Raw genomic sequence first — 22,940 nt, 5'->3', positions numbered from 1 at the left:
ATTATATAATTAACTTAAAGAAACATGGCTACTGGAACACAGCTCTATAGTTTCAGACACTTCTCTCTTGGCCTCCTAATACACCTTAACCTAAATAGAGGTTATCTATATAAAGCATAAGAACAATCTCCAGGATAACCTCTTGACTATTTGAAATCTCTCAGCCACTGACACTTTATTTTGTCTCATTTCTTTCTTCCCCCTTTCGGTCAAGAACGTTTTCTCAACCCCTTGATGCTGAGTCCCAGCTCATCCTAGGATTTGAGTCCCACGTTGCCAGGGAGGTTTATACCCCTATGTGGGAGTCATGTTCCACAGAGAAAGGGAGAGGGCAGTGACTTTGCCTGCCGTGTTAGCTGAGAGACAGGCTACATCTGAGCAACAAAAGAGGTTCTCTGGGGGTCACTCTTAGGCCTAATTTTAAGTAGGCGTAGCCTATCCTTTGCAGGGATAAGTTTCATATGAACAAACCCCAAGACTGAGGTTTTGGCCTATTGATTTTGTTGTCCTCACTGCTTGCGAGAATATCAGGCTTTCTCCAAATAGGGAAGTTGAATTTTTTCTCTTTCCCATCATTCCCCAAGGGGACTTTGCAAATATTTTTTTTTTCTGTCAGACATCCTTTTATTACATCAGAAAAGCAACACTAGGCACTAGATCTTGTAAAATATGCTCTGAACAACTCTAAACTCTCTGAAATTAAAAATGCATAACCACATCTCTAAAGATTTTAATGAACAAAAAAGTTAAATACAAACTTTCATATGCAAAATAGATAATTGTATAACTGGTAACCTCAGAGCCAAGTATTAAATCTTCATCCACAAATTTCAGTGAGGGGTGGAGTGGGGGAATGTTAATCCTAATAAGTACAAAACTTAATTTTGACTTCATATAGAAAAAAAACCTTTTAGAGGAAAAATAGCTTTAACTTGAATAGTATCTGTTGAAACAAACAGCTCAGGCCAGCCTTTACAATTCTGAGGTTTATACTCAATCAGATCTGGGATGAAAATGAAGATGTGGGGTTTACAAATCCAGTTTCAAGAGTAAGTCACATAACCTCACTTCCAGAAGAGGAAGTCTCTTTAAGATGGCCTCATGGTACTCTTCTGAAAGAGTACTCATGATAGCCAGTTTCTTGGCCATAGTTCCACATTTCCACAGTACCATGCCAAAGCTCTGAAAGGCACTCAGAGCCCTATCACACAAGCATTTCTCTTGGCATTTTCAAGCCTCAGAAATAAAAAAAAAAAGACCTCCAGCTTCAAATTGGCAGTTGCAGCTCCAGCGTTAGTTAGAGAAGTTAATGAACATCTCCTTTCTCCTATCACTGATCACCTTCTAGATCTTCAGCAGGGAGTGGCAGCTTGATTAACATTCCTTTCAGAAATAAATAGTTCAAACAAGTAATTTAGAGTTTCTGTAAAAGACCAGGAGGAAATGGCCACCACCCATTTATGTTTGCAAATGAGTAAGTACATGAATACATATGAACAAACACATAGAGAAATCAATTCATAGAATAAATCCTGAATTTCCCACATTCATAGGGAAAACAATTAAAAAAACAAACAAACAAGTATAACTAGCATTTGTTCTTATGTGGGTTGAATAGTCCAGGGCTCTGAGCAGGCACAGCCCTTACAAACAGGGTTGCAAGCACCCCTCTGCACACCAAGTCAGGACTGGGGTGCAGTCAGAGGCCTTCATGCACATTTGACAGCTCAGTACCTGGAAGAGAACAGAGGTGATGCAGGGACTTTTTAACCCACAATGCATGAGGTAGATGAACTGTCCGTGAAAGAACCACCAGCAGCTAAGGGAACAGGCAGGGCATTCTCACAGCAACTGCTGATGAAGGATTTCCCACACCATCTTCTTCCGGAAGAGAGGCATCTGGTGCTGAGTAAATGAAATAGGTTTGTCCCTAGAGATATAATCTGCATATTTACAAGTAAACATTCCACAATCACTCCCATTCAACTGTTGAGGAATCTCATGTGGCTTCATGCTGTAGTGGGTGCACTCTAAAAGATTCAGATCTATATTTCTTTTGGTCTTCCTTTCATCTTGTAAATACTGAAGAAGAATCTCACAGATTCTGTGGCCCTTTTGTCCCATAGAGTCCAGATATTTAAGACACTTTTTTCTTAGGTCTATCACCACCAGGTTCCAATGTACCTTCCGATGAATAGGCACCAGAATAAGCTCCTGTTCAAAGATATTTACCCCTTTGGTCCATCTTTTCACTGCTTGGTAACCTCCAGACCTTAATTTAGGATAGAAGAAAGTACTAAATGCATGAAGTGCTGGATACCCTTGCCTTTTATTTCTTTCCACCAGTAGATTCATGTAAAAATTAATCACTTCATTATTGAGCCAGTGATAATTCTTCAAGGTCTGGATATCGCTGCGAGTGATTCGCAATTTGAAAGCACTACTTAGGATCTCATCCTGTGGGCCATGGCCTAGGGCATTACTGATTTCTTTTTCCATGTCCTCTGTAAGTTCAAGAAGATCATCCATCCTTCTATCCCTCTCTTTGCCTGGACAATTTTTTTCTTTTGTCTCAAGTATTGACAATTTCCTCCTGAGCAAGCCATTGCTTCCAGTGCCCAGGCGGAGTCAGGCTGACACTTCTTCAGATAGGTCAGGCTCCAGTTGGTGTCCTCTCCTAGCTTCATTTTCAAGCCTGATTCCAACTGTCTTCTCTGCATCAGAAATTTTCCCCTTTGAACATCTCTTTTCACTTCTCACTGAACACAGAGGTCCCTTTGTTTCAACAATTCTATATTGCTTTGGAACAAACTGAGTTGTTCTGACTCTGCGATTTTGATCTTCCCCCCCAGCCTCTGGTCTTTAATGTATCCATATGACTTCTTTGAGAACTATGATGGTTTGAAGTTACAGGAGGGACAAAGTTTCCATGACCACCTTCTTTAAGTCGCTCCAATAATCTTCGGTATTTCTCTTTTTCCTCTTTTTGAACACCCTCCTCCACTGCCGCCTCAGACCCTTGCCACCCTCTTCAGAAATCATCTCTGTTACTTTTTCCTGAGGCTTCCACATTAAGGGACTCTCTGGATTGCCTTTGCTATGGTGATGGCCACCTGGTCTTCTATTATAGCCTTCTGAGTTCACAGTAAAACCAAAGGAAGGCAAGACTTTACGTGGCTGATTTTGAGTTACCATCACTCTGATCTCTGGATAGTCACTTATTGCATTTGGAGATTTATTACCCAGTTTCAGCATGTTGTTCCAGGATCCAGAACCTGTCAGTTCACGAGATGAAGAGTTCGAAAATACCTCTCCTGAAGGGGCCACATTCCGTGTTCCATTACAAGTAGAAGTTACCATGGGCTTTGTGGTCAGCTGGAATGAGAATCCAAATAAGCTGGCAGCATTGTAGAGACTGTCTTTCACTTGGTGAATGAAGCAATCTAATCTTGGTCTTTTGGCTGGTATTTCATCAGTGTCCACTGTGGAAAACAGAGTGCTACATTATCAGACTTGTGTATTAATCATCATCTTCTCTCAGTTCCCAGAAACTACCCTTTTTCCACATTCCTTGATCCTGAGGCTTTTAGAGCGCCGCCTCTTCAGAAGGGCCCAGGCAGGAGGCACCGGCCGCTCACAAAAAAGAAAAATGGTGCCGAGAATCCTAATCAGCCATTTGTACATACCAGGTTTGAGCAGCAGCGGTGGCTGACACACCCCGAGATGCAAACCCCAGAGCTGTCGCTGCCGCTTTCGCCGCCTCGGCCAGCACGGCCACAGTGCAGTCGCCAACTTCTGCAAATACTTTTTTATTTACTGTTCAAATCACTCTGGGATTTATCAGGGCATCACTGCACAAACCTACAAAATCTCATGGTTCCATGCACTTATGGCATTCAATTAAACTGTCCATATAAGTTATATTAGGAGATGCACTAGTCAAAATACACATTTTGTACCAAATAAACATTTTTTTGCTTTAGTCTCACATATAAGTTAAAGCTTAACAATATGTATTGCCATCTGTTTTCAACATCCTGCAATACTGACATTCCTTTGTTCTTCCTGATGCAAAAACACTTTTTAATTTGTACATTTAGTCAATATCATTGTACACTCTAGGCATTCCTAGATTATACCATCTCAGTCTTTATTGTCTATATTTCTTTCTTATTCATTTGTGCCCCCAGCCTTCCTCCCTCTATCATTCTCACATTCAGCTTCATTCAGTGTACTAACATTATTGTACCACAGTTAGAAAGTATTGTGCTATTCACTTCTGAAGTTTTACAGTGAGTCTTGTTGCACAATCTGTATCCCTTCAGCTCCAATTACCCAGTATCTACCCTATTTCAATCTCCTGATGACCTCTGTTCTTAACTGAAATTCTCCAAGTTCATTCACTAATGTTAGTTCTTATCAGTGAGACCATACAATATTTGTCCTATTGTTTCTGGCTACTCTCAGTTAGTGTAATGTCCTCAAGGTCCATCTGTGCTGTTACATACTTCAAAACTTTATTTTGTCTTACAGCTGCATAATATTCTATTGTATGTACATAACACAGCTTGTTCAGCCATTCGTCTGTTGATGGATATTTGGGCTGTTTCCCTGTCTTGGCAGTTAGAAATAATGCTGCTATAAACATTAGAGTGCAAAGGCCCATTTGTGTCCTTGCCCTCATATCCTGAGTGGTTACCTAGCAATGGTATTGCCAGATCATATGGCAATTCTATACTTTGCTTCCTGAGGAACTGCCAAACTGCCTTCCACAGTGGTTGTACCATTTGACATTCCCACCAATAGTAGATAAGTGTGCCTCTTTCTCCACATAATCTCCAGCACTTGTCATTTTCTGTTTTATTGATAATGGCCATTCTGCTGGGAGTGAGATGATATCTCACTGTGGTGTTGATTTGCATTTCCCTAATAGCCAGGGAAGTTGAGCATCTTTTCATGTGCCTTTTGGCCATTTGTATTTCCTCTTCTGAGAAGTGTCTGTTCATGTTTTTTGCCCATTTTGTAATTTAGTTCTTTGTCTTTTTGTTGTCAAGTTGAACAATTTCTTTATATGTTCTGGATACTAGACCTTTATCTGATATATTGTTTCCAAATATGATCTCCCATTGTGTAAGCTGTCTTTTTACTTTCTCGAGAAAGTACTTTGATGCACAAAACTGTTTAATTTTGAGGAATTCCCATTTTTTTCTTTCTTTCTTCAATGCTTGTGCTTTGGGTATAAGATCTAGGAAACCATCTCCTATTGTAAGACTTATAAGATATTTCCCTACATTTTCTTCTAAAAGTTTTATGGTTTTAGATCTAATGTTTAGGTCTTTGATCCATTTTGAGTTAATTTTTGTATAGGGTGTGAAATATAGATCCTCTTCATTCTTTTGCAAGTGGGTATCCAGTTCTCTAGGCACCATTTATTGAAGAGACTGTTTGTCCCAAGTGAGTTGGCCTGATCACCTTAAATTCTGAATAGATGAGAGTGTCTATATCTGAACACTATTCAATTCCATTGGTCAGTATATCTATCTTTATGCCAGTACCATGCTGTTTTGATTACTGTAGCATTGTAACATGCCTTAAAGTTAGGTAATGTGAGACCTCCGACTTCATTTTCCTTTCTCAGGATATTTTTAGGTATTCAGGGACCCCTGCCTTTCCAGATAAATTCTGTTATTGATTTTTCTGTTATTGAAAAGTAAGTTTTTGTAATTGGTATTGCATTGAATCTATAAATCAATTTAGGTAGAATTGACATCTTAACTTTATTTAATCTTCCAGTCCATGAACACAGCATGCTCTACATTTATTTAGGTCTTCTGTGATTTCTTTTAGCATTTTCTTGTAGTTTTCTTTGTATAGGTCTTTCGTATTCTTAGTTAAAATTATTCCAAAATATTTTATTCTTTTGGTTGCAATTGTAAATGGAATGTTTTTCTTGATTTCCCCCTCAGATTGTTCATTACTAGCGTATAGAAACACTACAGACTTTTTTGAGTGTTGATCTTGTAACCTGCCACTTTGCTGTACTCATTTATTAGCTCTAGCAGTTTTGCTGTGAATTTTTCAGGGTTTTCGACATATAGTATCATCTGCAAAAAGAGAGAGTTTTACTTCTTCCTTTCTAATTTTGGTGCTTTGTATTTCTTTTCCTTGTCTAATTGCTCTGGCTAGAACTTCCAACACAATGTTGAATAACAATGGTGATAGTGGACATCCCTGTGTTGTTCCTGATCTTAGGGGGAAAGTTTTCAGTTTTTCCCCATTGAGGATGATGTTAGCTGTGGGGTTTTCATATATTCCCTTTATCATTTTGAGGAAGTTCCTTCTATTCCTATCCTTTGAAGTGTTTTCAGCAAGAAAGATGTTGAATTTTGTCAGATGCCTTTTCTGCATCAATCGAGATGATCATGTGTTTTTTCTGCTTTGATTTGTTGATATGGGGTATTACATTAATTGATTTTCTTGTGTTGAACCATCCTTGCATACCTGGGATGAATCCTACTTGGTCATGGTGTATAACTATTTTAATGTGCTGCTGGATTCAATTTGCAAGAATTTTGTTGAGGATTTTTGCATCTATATTCATTACAGAGATTGGTCTCTAATTTTCTTTTCTTGTAGTATCTTTGTCTGGTTTTGGTATGAGGGTGATGTTGGCTTTACAGAATGAGTTAGGTAGCCTTTCCTCCTCTTCAATTTTTTTGAAGAGTTTGAGCAGGATTGGTACTAATTTTTTCTTGAATGTTTGGTAGAATTCACATGTGAAGCCATATGCTCCTGGACTTTTCCTTTTTGGGAGCTTCTTAATGGCTAACTCAATTTTTTTACTTGTGATTGATCTGCTGGGGTCATCTGTTTCTTTGTGAGTCATTGTTGATTGTTCATGCCTTTCTAGGAAGTTGTCCACTTCATCTACATTGTCTAGTGTATTAGCATAGAGTTGTTCATAGTACCCTCTCATTACCTCCTTTATTTCTGTAGGGTTGGTGGTTATGTCTCCTCTTCGATTTCTGATTTTATTTATTTGCATCCTCTCTCTTCTTTTTGCCAACCTCACTAAGGGCCCATCAATCTTATTGATTTTCTCATATAACTAACTTCGGGTTTTGTTGATTTTCTCAATTGATTTCATGTTCTCAATTTCATTTATTTCTACTGTAATCGTCATTATTTCTTTCCTTTTGCTTGCTTTGGGGTAAGTCTGCTGTTTTTTCTCTAGTTCTTCCAAGTGAACAGTTAATTCCTTGATTTTTGCTCTTTCTTCTTTTTTGATATACGCATTTAGGGCAATAAATTTCCCTCTTAGCACTGCCTTTGCTGCATCCCATAAATTTTGATGTATTGTGTTTTCATTTTCATTTTCCTCGAGATATTTACTGCTTTCTCTTGCAACTTCTTCCTTGACCCACTGGTTGTATAAGAGTATGTTGTTGAGCCTCCATATATTTGTGAATTTTCTGGCCCTCTGCCTATTATTGATTTCCAACTTCATTCCTTTATGATCTGAGAAAGTGTTCTGTATGATTTCAATCTTTTTAAATTTACTGAGGTTTGTTTTGTGATCCGGCATATGGGTCACATACCCTTGAGAATGATCCATGAGCTCTTGAGAAAAAGGTGTATCCTGCTGTTGTGGGGTGTAATGTTCTATAATGTCAGTTGAGTCTAGTTTGCTTATTGCATTATTCAAATTCTCTGTTTCTTTATTGATCCTTTGCCTAGATGTTCTGTAAATTGATGAAGAGTGGGGAATTGAAATCTCCAACTATTATGGTAGATGTGTCTATTTCTCTTTTCAGTGTTTGCCTCATGTATTTTGGAGCACTCTGGCTTGGTATATAAATATTTATGATTGTTATGTCTTCTTGTTGAATTGTTCCTTTTATTAATACATAGTGTTCTTCTTTGTCTCTTTTAATTGTATTACATTTGAAATCTCATTCGTTGGATATTAGTATAGGTAGTCCTCCTTTTTCCTGGTTGTTGTTTACATGAAATAACTTTTCCCTACCTTTTACTTCCAACCTATGTTTATTGTTGGGTCTAAAATGTGTCTCCTGTAGACAGCATACAGATGAGTCCTGTTTTTTATCCATTCTGCCATTCTATATCTTTTGATTATGAAATTTAATCTATTAACATTTAGTGTTATTAGTGTAAGGATAGTACTTTCTTCTACCATTTTGTCTTTCGGATTTTATATGTCATATCTAATTTTTTCTCTTTTTACCCTTACTGATAGCCTTCACATCTATACTTTTCTCCACACCTCTCTCTCCTGTTTTTTCCTATCTGTTTCTAGAGCTCCCTTTAGTATTTCTTGCAGAGCCTGTCTCTTGGTTACAAATTTTCCCAGTGATTTTTTGTTTGAAAATCTTTTAATTTCCTCCTTATTTCTGAAGGACAATTTTGCTGGATATAGAATTGTGGTTGGCAGTTTTTTTCTTTTAGTATCTTAAATATATTATACCATTATCTTCTTGCCCCCATAGTTTCTACTGAGAAATCTATGCATACCCTTACTGGGCTTCCCTTGTATGTGACAGATTGCTGTTCTCTTGCTTCTTTCAAAATTCTCCTCTTTGACCTATGATATTCTGATTAGTAAGTGTCTTGGAGTATATCTATTTGGATCTATTTTGTTTGGGGTATGCTGGACTTCTTGGATCTGTAATTTTAAGTCTTTCATAAGAGTGGGGAAATTTTCAATGATGATTTCCTTCATTAGTATTTCACCTCTTTTTCCCTCATTTCTTCTGGGACAACCACAACACATGTATTCATGCGTTTCATGTTGTCATTCAGTTACCTGAGTCTCTGCTCATATTTTTCCATCCTTTTCCCTATATTTTGTTTTGATTGTCAGATTTCAGATGTCCCATCCTAATCCTGTCTTCTGCCTCCTGAAATTATACACTTCATTTCCATTGTTTTTTTCATCTCTTCTATTATGCCTTTCATTTCCATAATTCTGTAATTTGCTTTCTCAGAATTTCGATTTCTTCTTTTGCTCAATCCTTGCCTTCTTTATATCCTCCCTCAATTCACTGTTGTGATTTTTGATGAGTTTTCCTATGTCTGTTCAAACATTCTGAATTAATTGTTTCAACTCCTGTATCTTATTTGAATTTTTGGTTTGTTTCTTTGACCGGGCCATATCTTCCATTTTCCTAGTATGATTTGTTATTTTCTGCTGGTGCTTAGCATTTAATTTCCTTAATTAGTTTATTCTGGAGATTGTTTTAGCTTTTTCTTACCTAGGATTTTCTTGCTGGATGACTTTGTTGTCTATCTGTTCTTTGACATTCAGTTCAGGTGAGTCTAGACCTCTAGCTTAGGTTTTGTTCAACAGATGAGAATTTTTCAGTTCTTGTTTCTTGCCCTGCCTGTATGGTGCCTTTTTTTTCTGTCTTCCTTAGGATGTTATACTTAGGTGTTACAGACTCCAGTCAGATTCTCCCAGATCAAACTGGTATCCTCTCAGGAGGAAAGAGTCATCTGTATCAGTTTTCCCTGAGGGTGAGACCCAGCAGGTTGAAAGACTTTTCAATGAAGTCTCTGGACTCCGTGTTTTTCCTATCCTGCCCAATATGTGGTGATTTTTTGCCTGTGGGTCCCAGCAGCATAAGGTGATGTGGTACCTTTAACTTCAGCAGACTCTCCTTGCTGGGGTGTGGTTGAGACAGAGGAGAGGTTGTAGGCTGGCTTTAATCACTTCAGTTGCAGACCCTGGGGTCTGAATTCCTTTAGAGAGGGATTCCACATGATCTGGGTCCCACCCCTCTCCTGGGGAAGGCACAGCCTCCAGTTAAGCTCTCAGACAAACTTAATTCAACCCTTGCCTGGGATAGTTAGAGCCTGAGAAGCCTTACAGTTGTTTCCAAAGAGCAGTCAAGGCGTAGGAACACAGCCACAAAAAAGAAATGAAAGAACATTCTCCTTTTCAGAGCTGGACACCTGTTCCTCGGATTTGCCAATCAAGAGCTTAAGTTGGTACGTAACTTTGTGTATCTCCAGGTCCTATGTGCCCCCTCCTTTCCTTCAGGGCCCAGACCCTTTCAAGTATTTTGTGCTGTCTGATTCAAAAAACAGTTTGTTTGTTTTTCCTTCAGCCCTGCCCCCTCTGCACTGGGGCAAAACCCAGCAACCTCAGCTTTTACTTGAAGATCAGCTGAGGTGGGGGCCTATTTTTAGTAGTCAGAATTTATTGGTCCCACAAATTTGAGCTTGGTTGCTCAGCCCCTTGCTGCTAGTAAAGTCTCTTTCCTTTTCTCCTCTGGGAACCAGCCTGTGGGGGAGGGGCACTAGCTGCCATAGCTTGGGGGACTCACTGTTTTGGTTGGGCTTGCAGCTGGTCCAGGTTGTCCAGACTGGTGTACACCGTGTGTCTGGTCACTGATGTGGTCCCAGCAGATGTTCTGTACTGTTCCTGGCTATTTACTAGATGCTCTGGAGGATGAAGTAAATCCCACACCTAACTAAGTCACCATCTTGGCTCCTCCCTATTCCAAAGTGCCATTTTTAAAAAAGAATAGGGGATCAGCGATTCTGAAAACAAGAATGAGTATCATGAGGAGAGAATTAAATCAATGGAAACCTCTGAAAACCAAACCACTCTGATATATATGCCAGTGAGAAACTACAAAATCACCAATAATTAATCTTTATCCAAGGCTAGGGAACCATTAGAAATGGAGATGAGATGGGAACAAAGATACCACCTTGCTGTGCACTCTAGTCACAAATTCCAAAATCTTATAACGCTGTTCTTCAGAATGTAGAGTTAAAGGGATAGGGTGCAATGCATTTTTCATGTGGGATGGAAATGAATCTGGAGTCTAGAGGATAGACTGTGGTAGGGGCTATATGGCTTCAACCATATCCTCCAAAACATATGTTCATGTTTTAACCCTTGGTCCTGTGAATGTGACCTTATTTGGAATAAAGTCTTTGAAGATGTGATTAGCTAAGGTGAAGCCAAACTGCATTATGGTGGGCACTAATCCAATATGAGTGGTGTTCATGTAAGAAGAGGAAACTTTGGATACAGAGACACTGACACAAGGGAGAAGAGAGCGATGCGAACGATGGAGGCAGTGGTTAGGCTCATGTGTCCACAAGCTAAGGAAGGTCAAAGATTGCTGACAGACACCAGAGGTTAGAAGAGGCAAAGAAGGATTCTCTATCACAAGTTTTGTAGGGAGCATGCTCCTGCTGACAACTGAATTTTAGATCTCTCTTTAGATTTCTGTTGTTTCAACTCATCCAGTTTGTGATACCTTGTTATATCATATGTTGGGGCACAAAGAGGGTCTTTGTAAATTTAAAAACATCAAAATTATTCAAAGCACTTTCTCTGATCATAATGGAATGAAGCTGCATATCAATAACCACCAAAAAACAAGAACTGTCACAAATATATGGAGATTAAATAACCCACTCTTAAACAATCAGTGGGTCAAAGAAGAAATTGCTAGAGAAATCAGTAGTTATCTGGAGACAAATAAAAACGAGAATAAATATCTGAACTTATGGGAGGTGGTAAAAGCTGTGCTGAGCAGGAAATTTATTGCCCTAAAAGCCTGTATCAAAAGAAGAAGAAAGAGCAAATATTGAGGTCTTAACTGTTCACCTGCTGAAACTTGAGAAAGAACAGCAAACTAACACCAAAGCAAACAGACGAAGAGAAATAACAAAGATTAAAGCACAGTTAAATGAATAGGAGACTCAAAGAACAATAGAAAAAAATCAATAAAACCAAAAGGTGGTTCTTCAAGAAAATCAATAAAATCGAGGGGCCACTAGCAAGGCTGACAGAAAAAAAGAGAGAGGATGCAAATAAACAAAATCAGAAGTAAGAGAGGGGTAATTAACACAGACGCCAAAAAAAAAAAAACACACACAAAAAAAAAACGGTAAGAGGACACTCTAATTGCTCTTGCTACATACAGCTTTCAGACAATGCTGAATAACAGTGGTGACCAGTGATATTATTGTCTTGTTCCTGATTTTAGAGGGAAAGTGCTCAGTCTTCTACCATTAAATATAATGTAAACTGTGGGTTCATACTTGATTTTTATCACATTGAGGAAGTTTCCTTCTATTTCTAGTTTTTCTAAGTGTTTTTATCAAGGACTGCTGGATTTTGACAAATGCCTTTTCTGTATCAAGTGAGATGATAATGTGTTTTCCCCTCTTCATTTTACTAAGGTAGTGTATTACATTAATTTATTTTCTTATAGGAACCACTCTTGCATATGTGATAAAGTACCTCTCCATCATGTTATGATTCTTTAAATGTGCATTGGATTCTATTTGCAAGTTTTTTTTGAGCACTTCTGCATCTCAATTCACAAGTGATTATTGATGTGTAGTTTTATTTTCTTGTGGTTCCTTTATCTGGTTTTGGTATGAGAATGATGCTGGCCTTATAGTATGCGTTAAGGAGAGTTCCCTCCTCTCCAATTTTCAACAGTTTGAGCAGGATTGGTGCTAATTTTTCCTAAGAATGTTTGGTAAAATTCCCTTGTGAAATCATCTGATCCTGGGTCTTTCTTATTGCATGGTGTCTGATATTGATTTGATCTCTTTACTACGTATTAGTCTGTTGATTCTTCTATTTCATCTTGATTCAATGTAGGTAGCTTGTGTATTTCTAACAATTTGTCCATTTCATCTAGGTTACCAAATTTGTTGGTATACAGTTGTTCACAGTATCCTCTTATAATCCTTTTTTTTTTTTTTACCTCATGGAGTTGATAGTAATGTCCCCTCTCATTTCTGATTTTAGTTATTTATATCCTCTCTCTTTCTTTGTCACTGTACCCAAAGATTTGTTGATTTGATTGATCTTTTCAAATAATACCTTTTTTTTAAACAATTTATTTATATGTTGGCTTCTACATGCTCTTAGATGTGTAAAATATTTATACATATTCTGTACAATTTGTACATATATTAAATGGCTGTATTTTAAACACTGTTCTATGGGATTTTATAAAGGAAAAATCAAGTGGGGAAAATTACTTATAAAACATTTATGAAAAACCCGTGAAATTAAAGAACAAGGTGTTCTTATATTCATGTTCATTTGATTTCCTCATTTATTTATTTTTTTGGTTTCACTTTATTTAGGCTGGCCTAGATTTGCCATTTTCTTCAATACAATTATTAGGTCAGAAAAGTGAAAGCAGAGATAATGCAGTAAGGCAACTCTGACAGATGGAACTATTTGTCTGCTAGGGTAAGAAACTGTGTGGATGGATGTGTGAGTGTTTAGGTTTAAAGCTGATGGTCTGTCAAGATACTGTGTTGCTTTATGGCATTAACTGAAGTACTAGTAATCAGAAAAGGTTTGTCTAAAGTTTAGGATATAATCAGGAAAAACATCATGCTGTCCTTTTTCCTAAACATAAAAAGCCCTGGGGATTACTGCACATTTTTCAGATTACCACCCTTGTCCCAGATCTGGAAACCAGTCCCTAAAACTGTTCCATTTGGTGGAGAAGTGACAGCTGTACTACCTACCAAGTTTCCCATCTTTTTAGATACCAATAGGCCTGCTAGTCCACAGTCTAAACCAACTGGCAAATCATATTATCCCCAACATTTCTTCATCTGTCAGATGGAATAGCTTAAGAATAAAAATAAGGGAATGGGGCAAAAAACATCCTGAGCAGTGCTATGCCCCTACAGCACTTGCTAGCACACATATCAATAAGGCTGCTCTATTCCCAGGAGCCAAGGGATAGCGGTTTTTTTTTTTTTTTAAACAGGTTCTCTAACTCTTCTGACTTCTTTCTAGCACAAAACATGCCTCAGCCGTGATTAGGAAGGAAGTGGTCCTCACATAAGAGCTACGCATCAAAAACGACCCTGAGGAGAGTGAGTGGGTAGGCAGGGGGGTCAGGAAGGGGCTGACGACAAGCTGATCACCAGGTGGCAGGGCGAGTGGTGGCACTTGAGCCCCTCGCTGCCTCCTTCTTCCTGAAAATGTGAGCACTTGAGTCATAAATATAAAAGTGAAGGGTATACTGATCTTCCTAAGCGGATAGGAATCCCGAAGGACTGAAGTTATAAAAACATACAAACATATATAATTTTTATTCTGGCAGATTCCATATTTTTGAGAAAGCAATTAGTAATAATCTGACATTGGGTAAGAACTGGAAGACTGTGGATGAGTCTATATAAGAGTCTATATAAAATATCACTGGGGGGTAAACCCCTAATTTTCCACTCAAAATTCTGATAACTTGACGTACTTTCCAAAAATAGAGACTTTGTATTGGTTTAAATGTTGGATGTGGAAATGAACAAAAGAAGACCATCCCTAAATAACTGATGCATTTGGGCTGGTTAACAAAGTAAACATAACATTTTTTTGCAACTCTATTTTTGGTTTCCTTTTTTCCTTTCCTGTTTTTTTTCTTTTATGATATGGGAGGAAAAAAAAAACCAACAATTTTAAATTGCATTGCCCCAAGTCAGAAAAGAAGCACTTCGGAGTTTTCTTCATGTTCCATTCTGTTTCACATAACTGGAAAGCGGCTGAGGGCCTGCCTCAGTTTTTCAGCAATCGTTTTGTAAAATTGCACTTGCTGCTCTAGGTACAGGCGGATGACGCTATTGTAATCATAGATCCGGTTACTATGAAAATGATTCATCTCAGCTTGCAGTGCATATGACATCGTGCCAACTCGCTTTACCATGGTCTGTTTGTCTTGTGGGGTTATTTTACTAGTAGCAACTAGTTTATCACTTTCTTTCACTTTTTCGATTGCTCCCTTATGGGCACCAATAATATCAGGAAAGCAGCCAAGGAAGCCTTTATACTCATGATTGCATTCCATCAGGAAATGGAGATCTTTCTTTGGCTGTTCTGCCACCAGATTGGCAATTTCTTCATAAGTCTTTCCTGCTTCTGTTATTGCATCATTGAGATCTGTTTCACCTTGGTAACCACTAGAACTAAACACTGTTGCTAAACTCTGCAAGGCCTTTCCTATCTTCTGATATTCCTTGGGAAATGGCCCAGTGCACCGCTTCCAGTGCTCAGCAGTTCCTTCACACCTCGTCCATGGCTTTGGTAAATCTACCAACAGCGTCACACTTCTGCTCTATTTCTATTAAGTCCAAGTCAGGTGCCTCTGGCTCCATGGTAGAAAATATAACTCCCACAAGTTCATCTTTTTCAGTCTTCCTCTTTCCAGTTTTCCACTCCTTTTCATCACAGAAACTGAGGAACTGCTGGAAAAGCTCACTTTCTGAGATGACTGGATGCCGACACATCCTTGTCAGCCATGCCTGAAGTCTCTCCATGCGCATTTTGATAAATTCTTCTTCAAAGCGACCCGTAACTTGCTTATCTGTGGTTAACAGATTGATTCGTGTTAGTAGGTGTTAGCTGGTATTCAATGTAGCTCTTCAGACCATACATTTTGGAACCTTTTCTGGGATCTGCTACCACACAGTCAAAGGTAGAGGTAGGATAAACCCACATTGGGCCATAATCTCCAACAATGATGGGAATTTTCTCTTTGGGTTTTCTTAGTTGCTTGGCCAACAAATACTGTTCCACTCCAGGCTTCGCAAATCCGGAAACTTGTTGAGTGGCAGCTTCATGGAAAACGCCCCAGCGCGACTGTTTCCTCGCTGAGCACCTCCTCCATCAGCGGACTCTGAATCCTTAAAGTAAGGAGCTGACTTGGGGTCATCCCAGTCTTCATCCCAGTCATCATCGTCATCAGTTGCTGGTCCTTGGTAGGCCTGGGGATGGCTGAAGGCACTGTCCCAGTTATTGGACGTGTTTCTCTGGGCAGCAGCGCCCTCTGGTTTGGCTCCCCAGCCATCTGTGTTCTCCCAGTTTCCAGATTTGGAAGCACTCCAGGCTGACCAAGGGTCGTTGCCACCACTGACCTGGTTATTACTGTTGGCAGTTGTCGAATTGGCTTGTGCTGTATTTGCAGTAAGGGAATCAAGGAACGCCTGGTCAGCCACTGAATTTCCACAAGAAAACTGATCTTTTCCATCACTGGGCAAAATTTCAACATAGTCTGTGGGAACAAGCCCTCGTTCTCCTTTGCTGTTTCTTCCTTCCAGCCATCCTCCACCAACATCTGGATTTGTAATTGTGATGATTTCTCCTTCATTAACTGTCAGTTCATTATTTCCAGGTTCAGCAGCAAAATCATACATAACCCGAGCCTTAGTGGCCATGGCGGGCGGGTCCCTGGCCTGGGACGGCCCGGCTTTTCTCCCGTGCCGCGGTTGCGCGGCCCTTGCCAGACAGGCGAGGACGGCGGCGGCTCCGGCTGGGCCCCAACGCGGCGCGGGCGGCGGCTCTGCCTCGGCCGGGAGTCTTGACGCTCAAGCCCCGCTGCTCGGTGACTCCGGCCGCCACCCGCTCCAGCAGATCCTGAAACGCCGCGGCTGTTGGTTCTCTGCGGTGCGGCGCAGCGCGGTCGGCGGAAGCGCGCCCGGTCAATAAAACCTTTTTGTTTTGTGGATACTTTTATAGTTTTTTTTAATTCTATATTTCATTTATCTGTATTCTAATCTTTGCTATTTCCTCCTATTGCTTTGGGTTTACACTTGCTCTTCTTTTTCTGCTTCTTCTACTTATTTAGTTAATTCTCTAAGCAGAGATCTTTCTTCTTTTTTTTTAGTATAAGCATTTAGAGCTATGAATTTCCCTCTCAGCACTTTCTTTTCTGCATCTCATAAATTTTATGTTGCATTTCATTTTAATTCACCTTAAGGTATTTCCTAATTTTACCTCTCATTTCTTATTTGACCCATGTGTTAAGAGTACATTGTTTAATTTCCACATATTTATGAATTTTCCAGGTCTACTTCTGTAATTGATTTATAGCTTCATTTCATTACAGTTAGAAAACATACATTGAATGACTTCAAAATTTCTTAATTTATTGAGACTTGTTTTGCGACCTAACATATGCTCTATTTTGGAGATTGATTCATGTGTACTAGAGAAAAATATATATTCTGTTCCTGTTGGGTGAAGCACTCTATATATGTCTTAGGTCTAGTTGGTATACAGTACCATTCATGTCTTCTACTTCCTCACTGATCTTCTTTCTGGATGTTGAATGTGGTATATTGGAATCTCTTACTATTAACGTAAAACCATCTATTTCTCCCTTCCAACCTCTCACAATTTGCTTCATATATTTTGGGGCTCTACCATTTGGTGCACATATATTTAAATTATGTCTTCTTGTTGATTTGACCCCTCTATCAGTATATAGTGACAGTCTTTTTCCTTTGAAACAGTTTTTTACTTAAAGTCTATTTTATATGGGCATTAGTATTTGTACCTCAGTCTTTTGGTTAGTATTTGCATGCCATATATTTTCTCCCATTCTTTCACTTTCAATTTACTTATGTCTTGAACTGACCCCTTTATTAGTACATAGTGCCCTTTTTTCCTTTTTAACATATGTGACCTAATTCTATTTCCTCTGATATTAGCATAGATACTCCAGTTCTCAATTGTTTGCATGGATATATGTTTTTGCCGTCCTCTCACTTTAACCCTACTTGTGTCTTTCAATTTAAGGTGAGTCTCCTGTAAACAGGATATAGTTTGGTCATGCACTTTAATCCATTCTGTCAATTTCTGCCTTTTGAGTGGAGGGTTTAGTCTGTCTAAATTTAAATTAACTTCTGATAATCCAGGACTTTCCTCTGCTATTTTGCTATTTAATCTTTGTAAGTCTTACACTTTTTGTGCCTCAATTCTTCCATTAATGCCTATTTTCATATTTATGATTTTTTTGTATTATAGTATTTTGAATCTCTTCTCATTTCCTACTGAAAAATGTATTTTTCAGATTTTTTTGTGGTTAATTTTTTTTTTGGGGGGGGGGGGGAGTTGCATGGTCCTGGAATCAAACCTGTGTCTCCTGCATGGCAGGCAAGAATCCTACCACTGCACCATCCCTTTGTGGTTAATTTTAACACTCCAAAGCTATAAAATCACCTTTGATTTGATGCCAGCATAACTTAAATTGTATACATATACATTGTTCATTTACCCTTCTGTCCCTGCCACCTTTTTGTAATATCTGATAGAATTACACAATTATACATTATTTGTAAAAAACCATAAATTTATTATTACTTTTTATGCATTTGTGTTTTAGAACCTGTAGGAAGTAAAAAGGTGGAGTTTCCTACTAAAAATATAATAGAATAATCTTGACATCAATAACTAATCATATAACTACCTTTACCAGAGGTCTATATTTCTTTCTGTCACTTCTATCCACTGTCTAGTGCCCTTTCTTTTCAGTCTGATGAATGCCCTTTAGCACTGCATGTAGAGCAGGTCTGGTGATAATGAATTACCTCAGCTTCTACTTATCTGGGAAGGTCTTAATATCTCCCCTGTTTCTGAAAGAATGTCCCATTGGATATGTTATTAGTTGGCAACTGTTTTGTTTCAGCACTTGAAATACTGCACCTCAATGCTTTTCTGCCTCCATAGTTTATGATGTGAAAATGACACTTAATCTTTGGGACTCCCTTGTAGATAACAGGTGGCTTTTTCTCCTGCAGATTTCAGCATTTTTTCCTTGTCCTTGGCATTTGACAGTTTGACTATGTCTGGATTTATAGTTGTCAAGTTTATAGTCCTTTGGAGTTTTTTTTTTTTTTTTTGTCTTCCTGAATGTGTATATTCATCTTTCTTCAGATTTAAGTTTTCTGCCATTATTTCTTTGAATATTCCATCTGTCCTCTTTCTCTTTATTCTCCCTCTCGGATTCCCATAATGCATATGTGTCTCACAGGTCTTCTTAAGACTGTTCTTTTTAAAAATCCTTTTCTCCCCCACTTCTGCTCCTCAGTCTACATCATGTCAATTGTCTTGTCTTCAAGATAACTGATTTTTCTTCTTCCAGCTACAAACTTGTTGAAATCCTCTAGGAAATTTTTTTGCATTTCAATTATGTGATCTTCAAATGCCAGTATTTGGTTCCTTTTTATAATTTCTCTCTTTATTGGGAATCTCCTATTGTTCATTCATTGTTTTCTTCATATCCTTTAGTTCTTTCCCCATATTTTCCTTTATATCTTTGATCACATTAAAGGTCCTTAAAAAAAAAGTCTTTGTTTGGTATGTCCAAAGTCCGGTTATATTCATGGACGGTTTCTGGATTATCTTGTTCCTTTGGATGGACTATCACTTCCTGTTTTTTTTGCTTATCTTTTAAGCTTTTGTTGTGTACTGTTTTAGTTTGCTAAAGCTGCTGAAATGCAATATATCAGAAATGAGTTGGCTTTTTTTTGCCTCAGGAGCATGTTTATTGTGTTTGAGATGATACATCAGGTGTTCTCTGACTACAAAGGGTAAAAGGAAATCCTCTCATTACAAACTGACAAAGGTAAAAGGTAAAACATTTTTCACAACAGCATGTACCACATACTCAGAAGCAGATCTGGATTTAATACAAATGACATAATTGTATATGTCATTTCCATGGCTACTTGTATAACTTCATACAGATAATGAATTAGGCTAAAATGCACTATAATATTTGTAAGACTTCAGGACCAGTATCCTTAGTACATCACAAAATACATTTTGATATTTCAAAGAAGCAAGATTTGCAAGAAGGCATTTTAAACACAACTAATCTACAGCTACAAAGTTCTACTCTTGATAGCATTTACCTTTTTGGGGAGTTTCCAGTCTCCAAAGGATAAAAGCAGAGAGTAAAATCAGTATAACATATATACAGAAGTCCATATTGTAAAAGCTGTAAAGATTTGCAGCACAGTGAGAAAATGCCTTCTGCTCCTTCACACAGTGTAGAAATTGTGTGAATTATGTTGCATATCTCTTGGCCCAGTGTCTGGCTATCCTGTCATGTTCTGCTCTGTTGGTCAAATACTGAGTGGCTATGCTTCCAACCAGAGGACCCACAGGGTTGTAGTCTGTTAAAAGGGAACAAATAGACAGTAAAACTTTTGAGATAGTCAAAGTGGGACTCCAGTTGTCTTTAAGAATGTCCAGACAGATGACTCCCTGATTGTTGATGTTGCAGTGATAGATTCTGGTGCAAAAAGTAACCTTTGGTGGCTTAAATGGATAATCTGATGAAAATGTAATATCCAGCAAAAACATACCACCTTCATATACAGAACCCGGTGGACCAAGTATAGTCGATCTCCATTCATAAATGTTATCTCATTTAGGCCCAGCACTGCAGTTAGAGGAGGGTCAAGAGTTATTTCAGCTAGCTCCTTCTGAATTTTTTAGCACTAATGGCTAACTTAGCAGTGATTTTGCTAGAGAGTTTGTTGTTTTTCTTCTGCTGAGTAGCAGAAGGTTTTCTTTCCTCTTGTTCTTCAGGCTCTGGAGCAGTTGGATCTTGCTGGTACGCATCTGAACTATCACCACTGATGCTGGGACTGTCATCGTCAGACCTTTGCCTATCATTGGACATCTTAGTGAAGTTATTTCATGGAAAACTCAGCTACCCGCCTGGCCTGCTCATGTGCCACTATGGTGTGGGATGGGAGATAGAAAAAAAACCTTCCTTAAGGAAATGGAGGCACCCGAAGGGGGTAGGGAGGGAGGGAAAAATTGCAGCTGAGGAGGCTCTGGCTGGGGAGTGTGGAACATTGAAAGTCAAAGGGGGTTCTGCAGTGCTGGGCTCTGGCGGGAGGGTGGTGCCACCCAGTGCCTTCATAAAAAAGGGAGGGGTTGTTGGGAGCTCAGAGGGTGAGGGTGCAAGTTCCTGGTGAGGCAGAGGGGACATGGGAGACCCCAGCCTGCTGTGGCCTCCTGCTGCTGCTGCCCGGCTCAGCCTGGGTTGGCTTTTATAAAATGGGATTTATTAAGTTACAAGTTTACAGTTCTAAGGCCATAAAAATGTTCAAACTAAGACATCCAGAGAAAGATACCTTGACTCAAGAGAAGCTGCGGTCTGTCACATGCGAAGGCACATGGCTGGTGTCTTCATCCTCTTCTGGCTTCTGGTTTCAAATGGCTCTCTCAGCCCCTGTGAATCTTTCTGGCTTCTGACTTGCTTAGCATCTCATGGGAAGGCACATGGCAACATCTGCTGGGCTCTGCATCTCCACAGGTCCATGTCTAGGTGTCTGCTCTCTTTGTTAGCACTCCAATCATCTCCTTCAGCATAACAAGAATCTCCAAATGTCTGGGTCTATGTTGCTTCTGGTTCCTGTCTAGCTTCTGTCAGGTCCCTCAGCACCTGGTGTCTCCTGGGGTTTCTGCATTTCCAAATATCTGTGTTGGCATCTGCATCAGAGGTTTCTCCAAAATGTTACCCCTTTATAAGACTTTAATAAACGAATCAAGACCCATCTCGAATGTGTGGAGTCAATAGCTATATAATCAAAAGGCCACACCCACAATTGACTGTGTCAATATCCACGGAAACAATCTAATCAAGGTTTCCACAATAGGTCTGACCCCATAGGTTTGGAGCAGGATAAAAACATGGCTTTTCTGGGGTACATAATAATTTCAAACCAGCAAACATACTGTACATTTCAATATTTTAAAGTGTTTATTCTGGGATTTAGTCTCTGAGCTGTGTGTTCCTTAAGTTTGTATCATAGTGATATGACAGAGATTTTCTTGAGTGCCAGGAGCTGACAAAAACAAACAAACCAAAGCAAAAAGCAACTTGCAAGGTCTTTTGAAATTGGGTCTGTTGTCACTGGTTCTCTCCTTCAGAGCATAAGCCCTGTATAGAGAAGATGCTGAAAGCCAATGCGAAGGGCAGTAGAAAGCTGATGTGAAGTGTCTTATCTAAGCCTGCTTCTTGTTCTGGGTTTGTGCTTGCTCATGGCCATAGGGATTCCTCTGTTCACAGGAACTGGAATGCCTCCTCTATTTTCTATGAAATAGACTTCCACCCTCTCCTGGGTGTTATACTGTATGTCCTAATGCAGGTAATCCCTTGCCCAGGGCACTCTGACTTAATTATTTCTTACATTGCTCTGGCACTAAAACTGCTTCTTCCTTCAGGACAAGTTTGGGGGTGGGGGACACAATTCTGAGACAAGTCTCCTGATTCAGTCTTTCAGGCTTCCACTCAATAGACTGTCACTGACACACAGGCCACAGGATGTGCATGAGGGGTGTATTAGTTAGGGTTCTCTAGAGAAACAGAATCAACAGGGAACACTTGCAAATATAAAATTTATGAAAGTCTCACGTGACCGTAGGAATGCAGAGTCCAAAATCCACAGGGCAGGCTGCGAAGCCGATGACTCCAATGGATGGCCTGGATGAACTCCACAGGAGAGGCTCACCAGCCAAAGCAGGAATGCAACCTGTCTCCTCTGAGTCCTCCTTAAAAGGCTTCCCATGATTGCATTTAGCATCACTAATTGCAGAAGACACTCCCCTTTGGCTGATTACAAATGGAATCAGCTGTGGATGTAGCTGACGTGATCATGACCTAATCCTATGAAATGTCCTCATTGCAACAGACAGGCCAGCACTTGCCCAATCAGATGAACCAGTACCACAACTTGGCCAAGTTGACACCTGTCCCTAACCATGACAAGGGGTTACTCTGCTCCAACCAGAACAGGGCCAGGGACCCATAAGGGAACAGTGTGGCTCTACCCTGCAGCAGTAAGGTGCTGGGCAAGGGAAGCTTTTCCTACTATTTCTCAAGATGCAGTTTCTTGATTTGGTATTTTCCCAGTTACTGCAACCCTTCAGGAGTTTTGAGGAAGATGGCTTTACCAGGTTGTTGTAGTTCTTCAAAGATTATGTGCATAAATGACACATAATCTTACTTTTACTCTGCCATCTTGGTAAGCCGCAATGACCAAATTGATGAATTATTGAAAGTTAAAGCAACCTTGAATTCCTGTAAAAACTCTGTTTAGTTATGGGGCATTATCCTGTTTAT

The 22,940-nt window shown here is 39.3% G+C and overlaps 2 protein-coding genes and 2 pseudogenes across 3 annotated transcripts in view; all 4 read right to left on the bottom strand.

Annotated features, from left to right (window-relative positions):
• Window positions 1-22,940, bottom strand: part of KLHL20 (kelch like family member 20) — a 151,268-nt gene that overhangs the window by 65,992 nt on the left and 62,336 nt on the right. The gene's annotated exons all lie outside the window — the stretch shown is intronic.
• On the bottom strand, window positions 77-11,841 carry LOC143680644 (sentrin-specific protease 2-like). Its single transcript, XM_077157003.1, is given in 4 exon segments — window positions 77-2,847; window positions 2,849-3,006; window positions 3,009-3,502; window positions 3,587-11,841. Coding segments are annotated over 4 exon segments (1,755 nt in total). The 5' UTR covers window positions 3,685-11,841; the 3' UTR covers window positions 77-1,842.
• Window positions 11,948-16,278, bottom strand: LOC143680642 (sorting nexin-9 pseudogene; annotated as a pseudogene).
• On the bottom strand, window positions 16,487-22,835 carry LOC143680646 (ubiquitin-conjugating enzyme E2 E3 pseudogene; annotated as a pseudogene).

The sequence above is a fragment of the Tamandua tetradactyla genome, chromosome 4 (assembly GCF_023851605.1).
Source record: "Tamandua tetradactyla isolate mTamTet1 chromosome 4, mTamTet1.pri, whole genome shotgun sequence".
In the NCBI taxonomy this organism is placed as follows: Eukaryota; Metazoa; Chordata; class Mammalia; order Pilosa; family Myrmecophagidae; genus Tamandua; species Tamandua tetradactyla.
The sequence above is the reverse complement of the archived record's forward strand: the minus strand, read 5'-3'. Positions and strand labels throughout refer to the sequence as shown.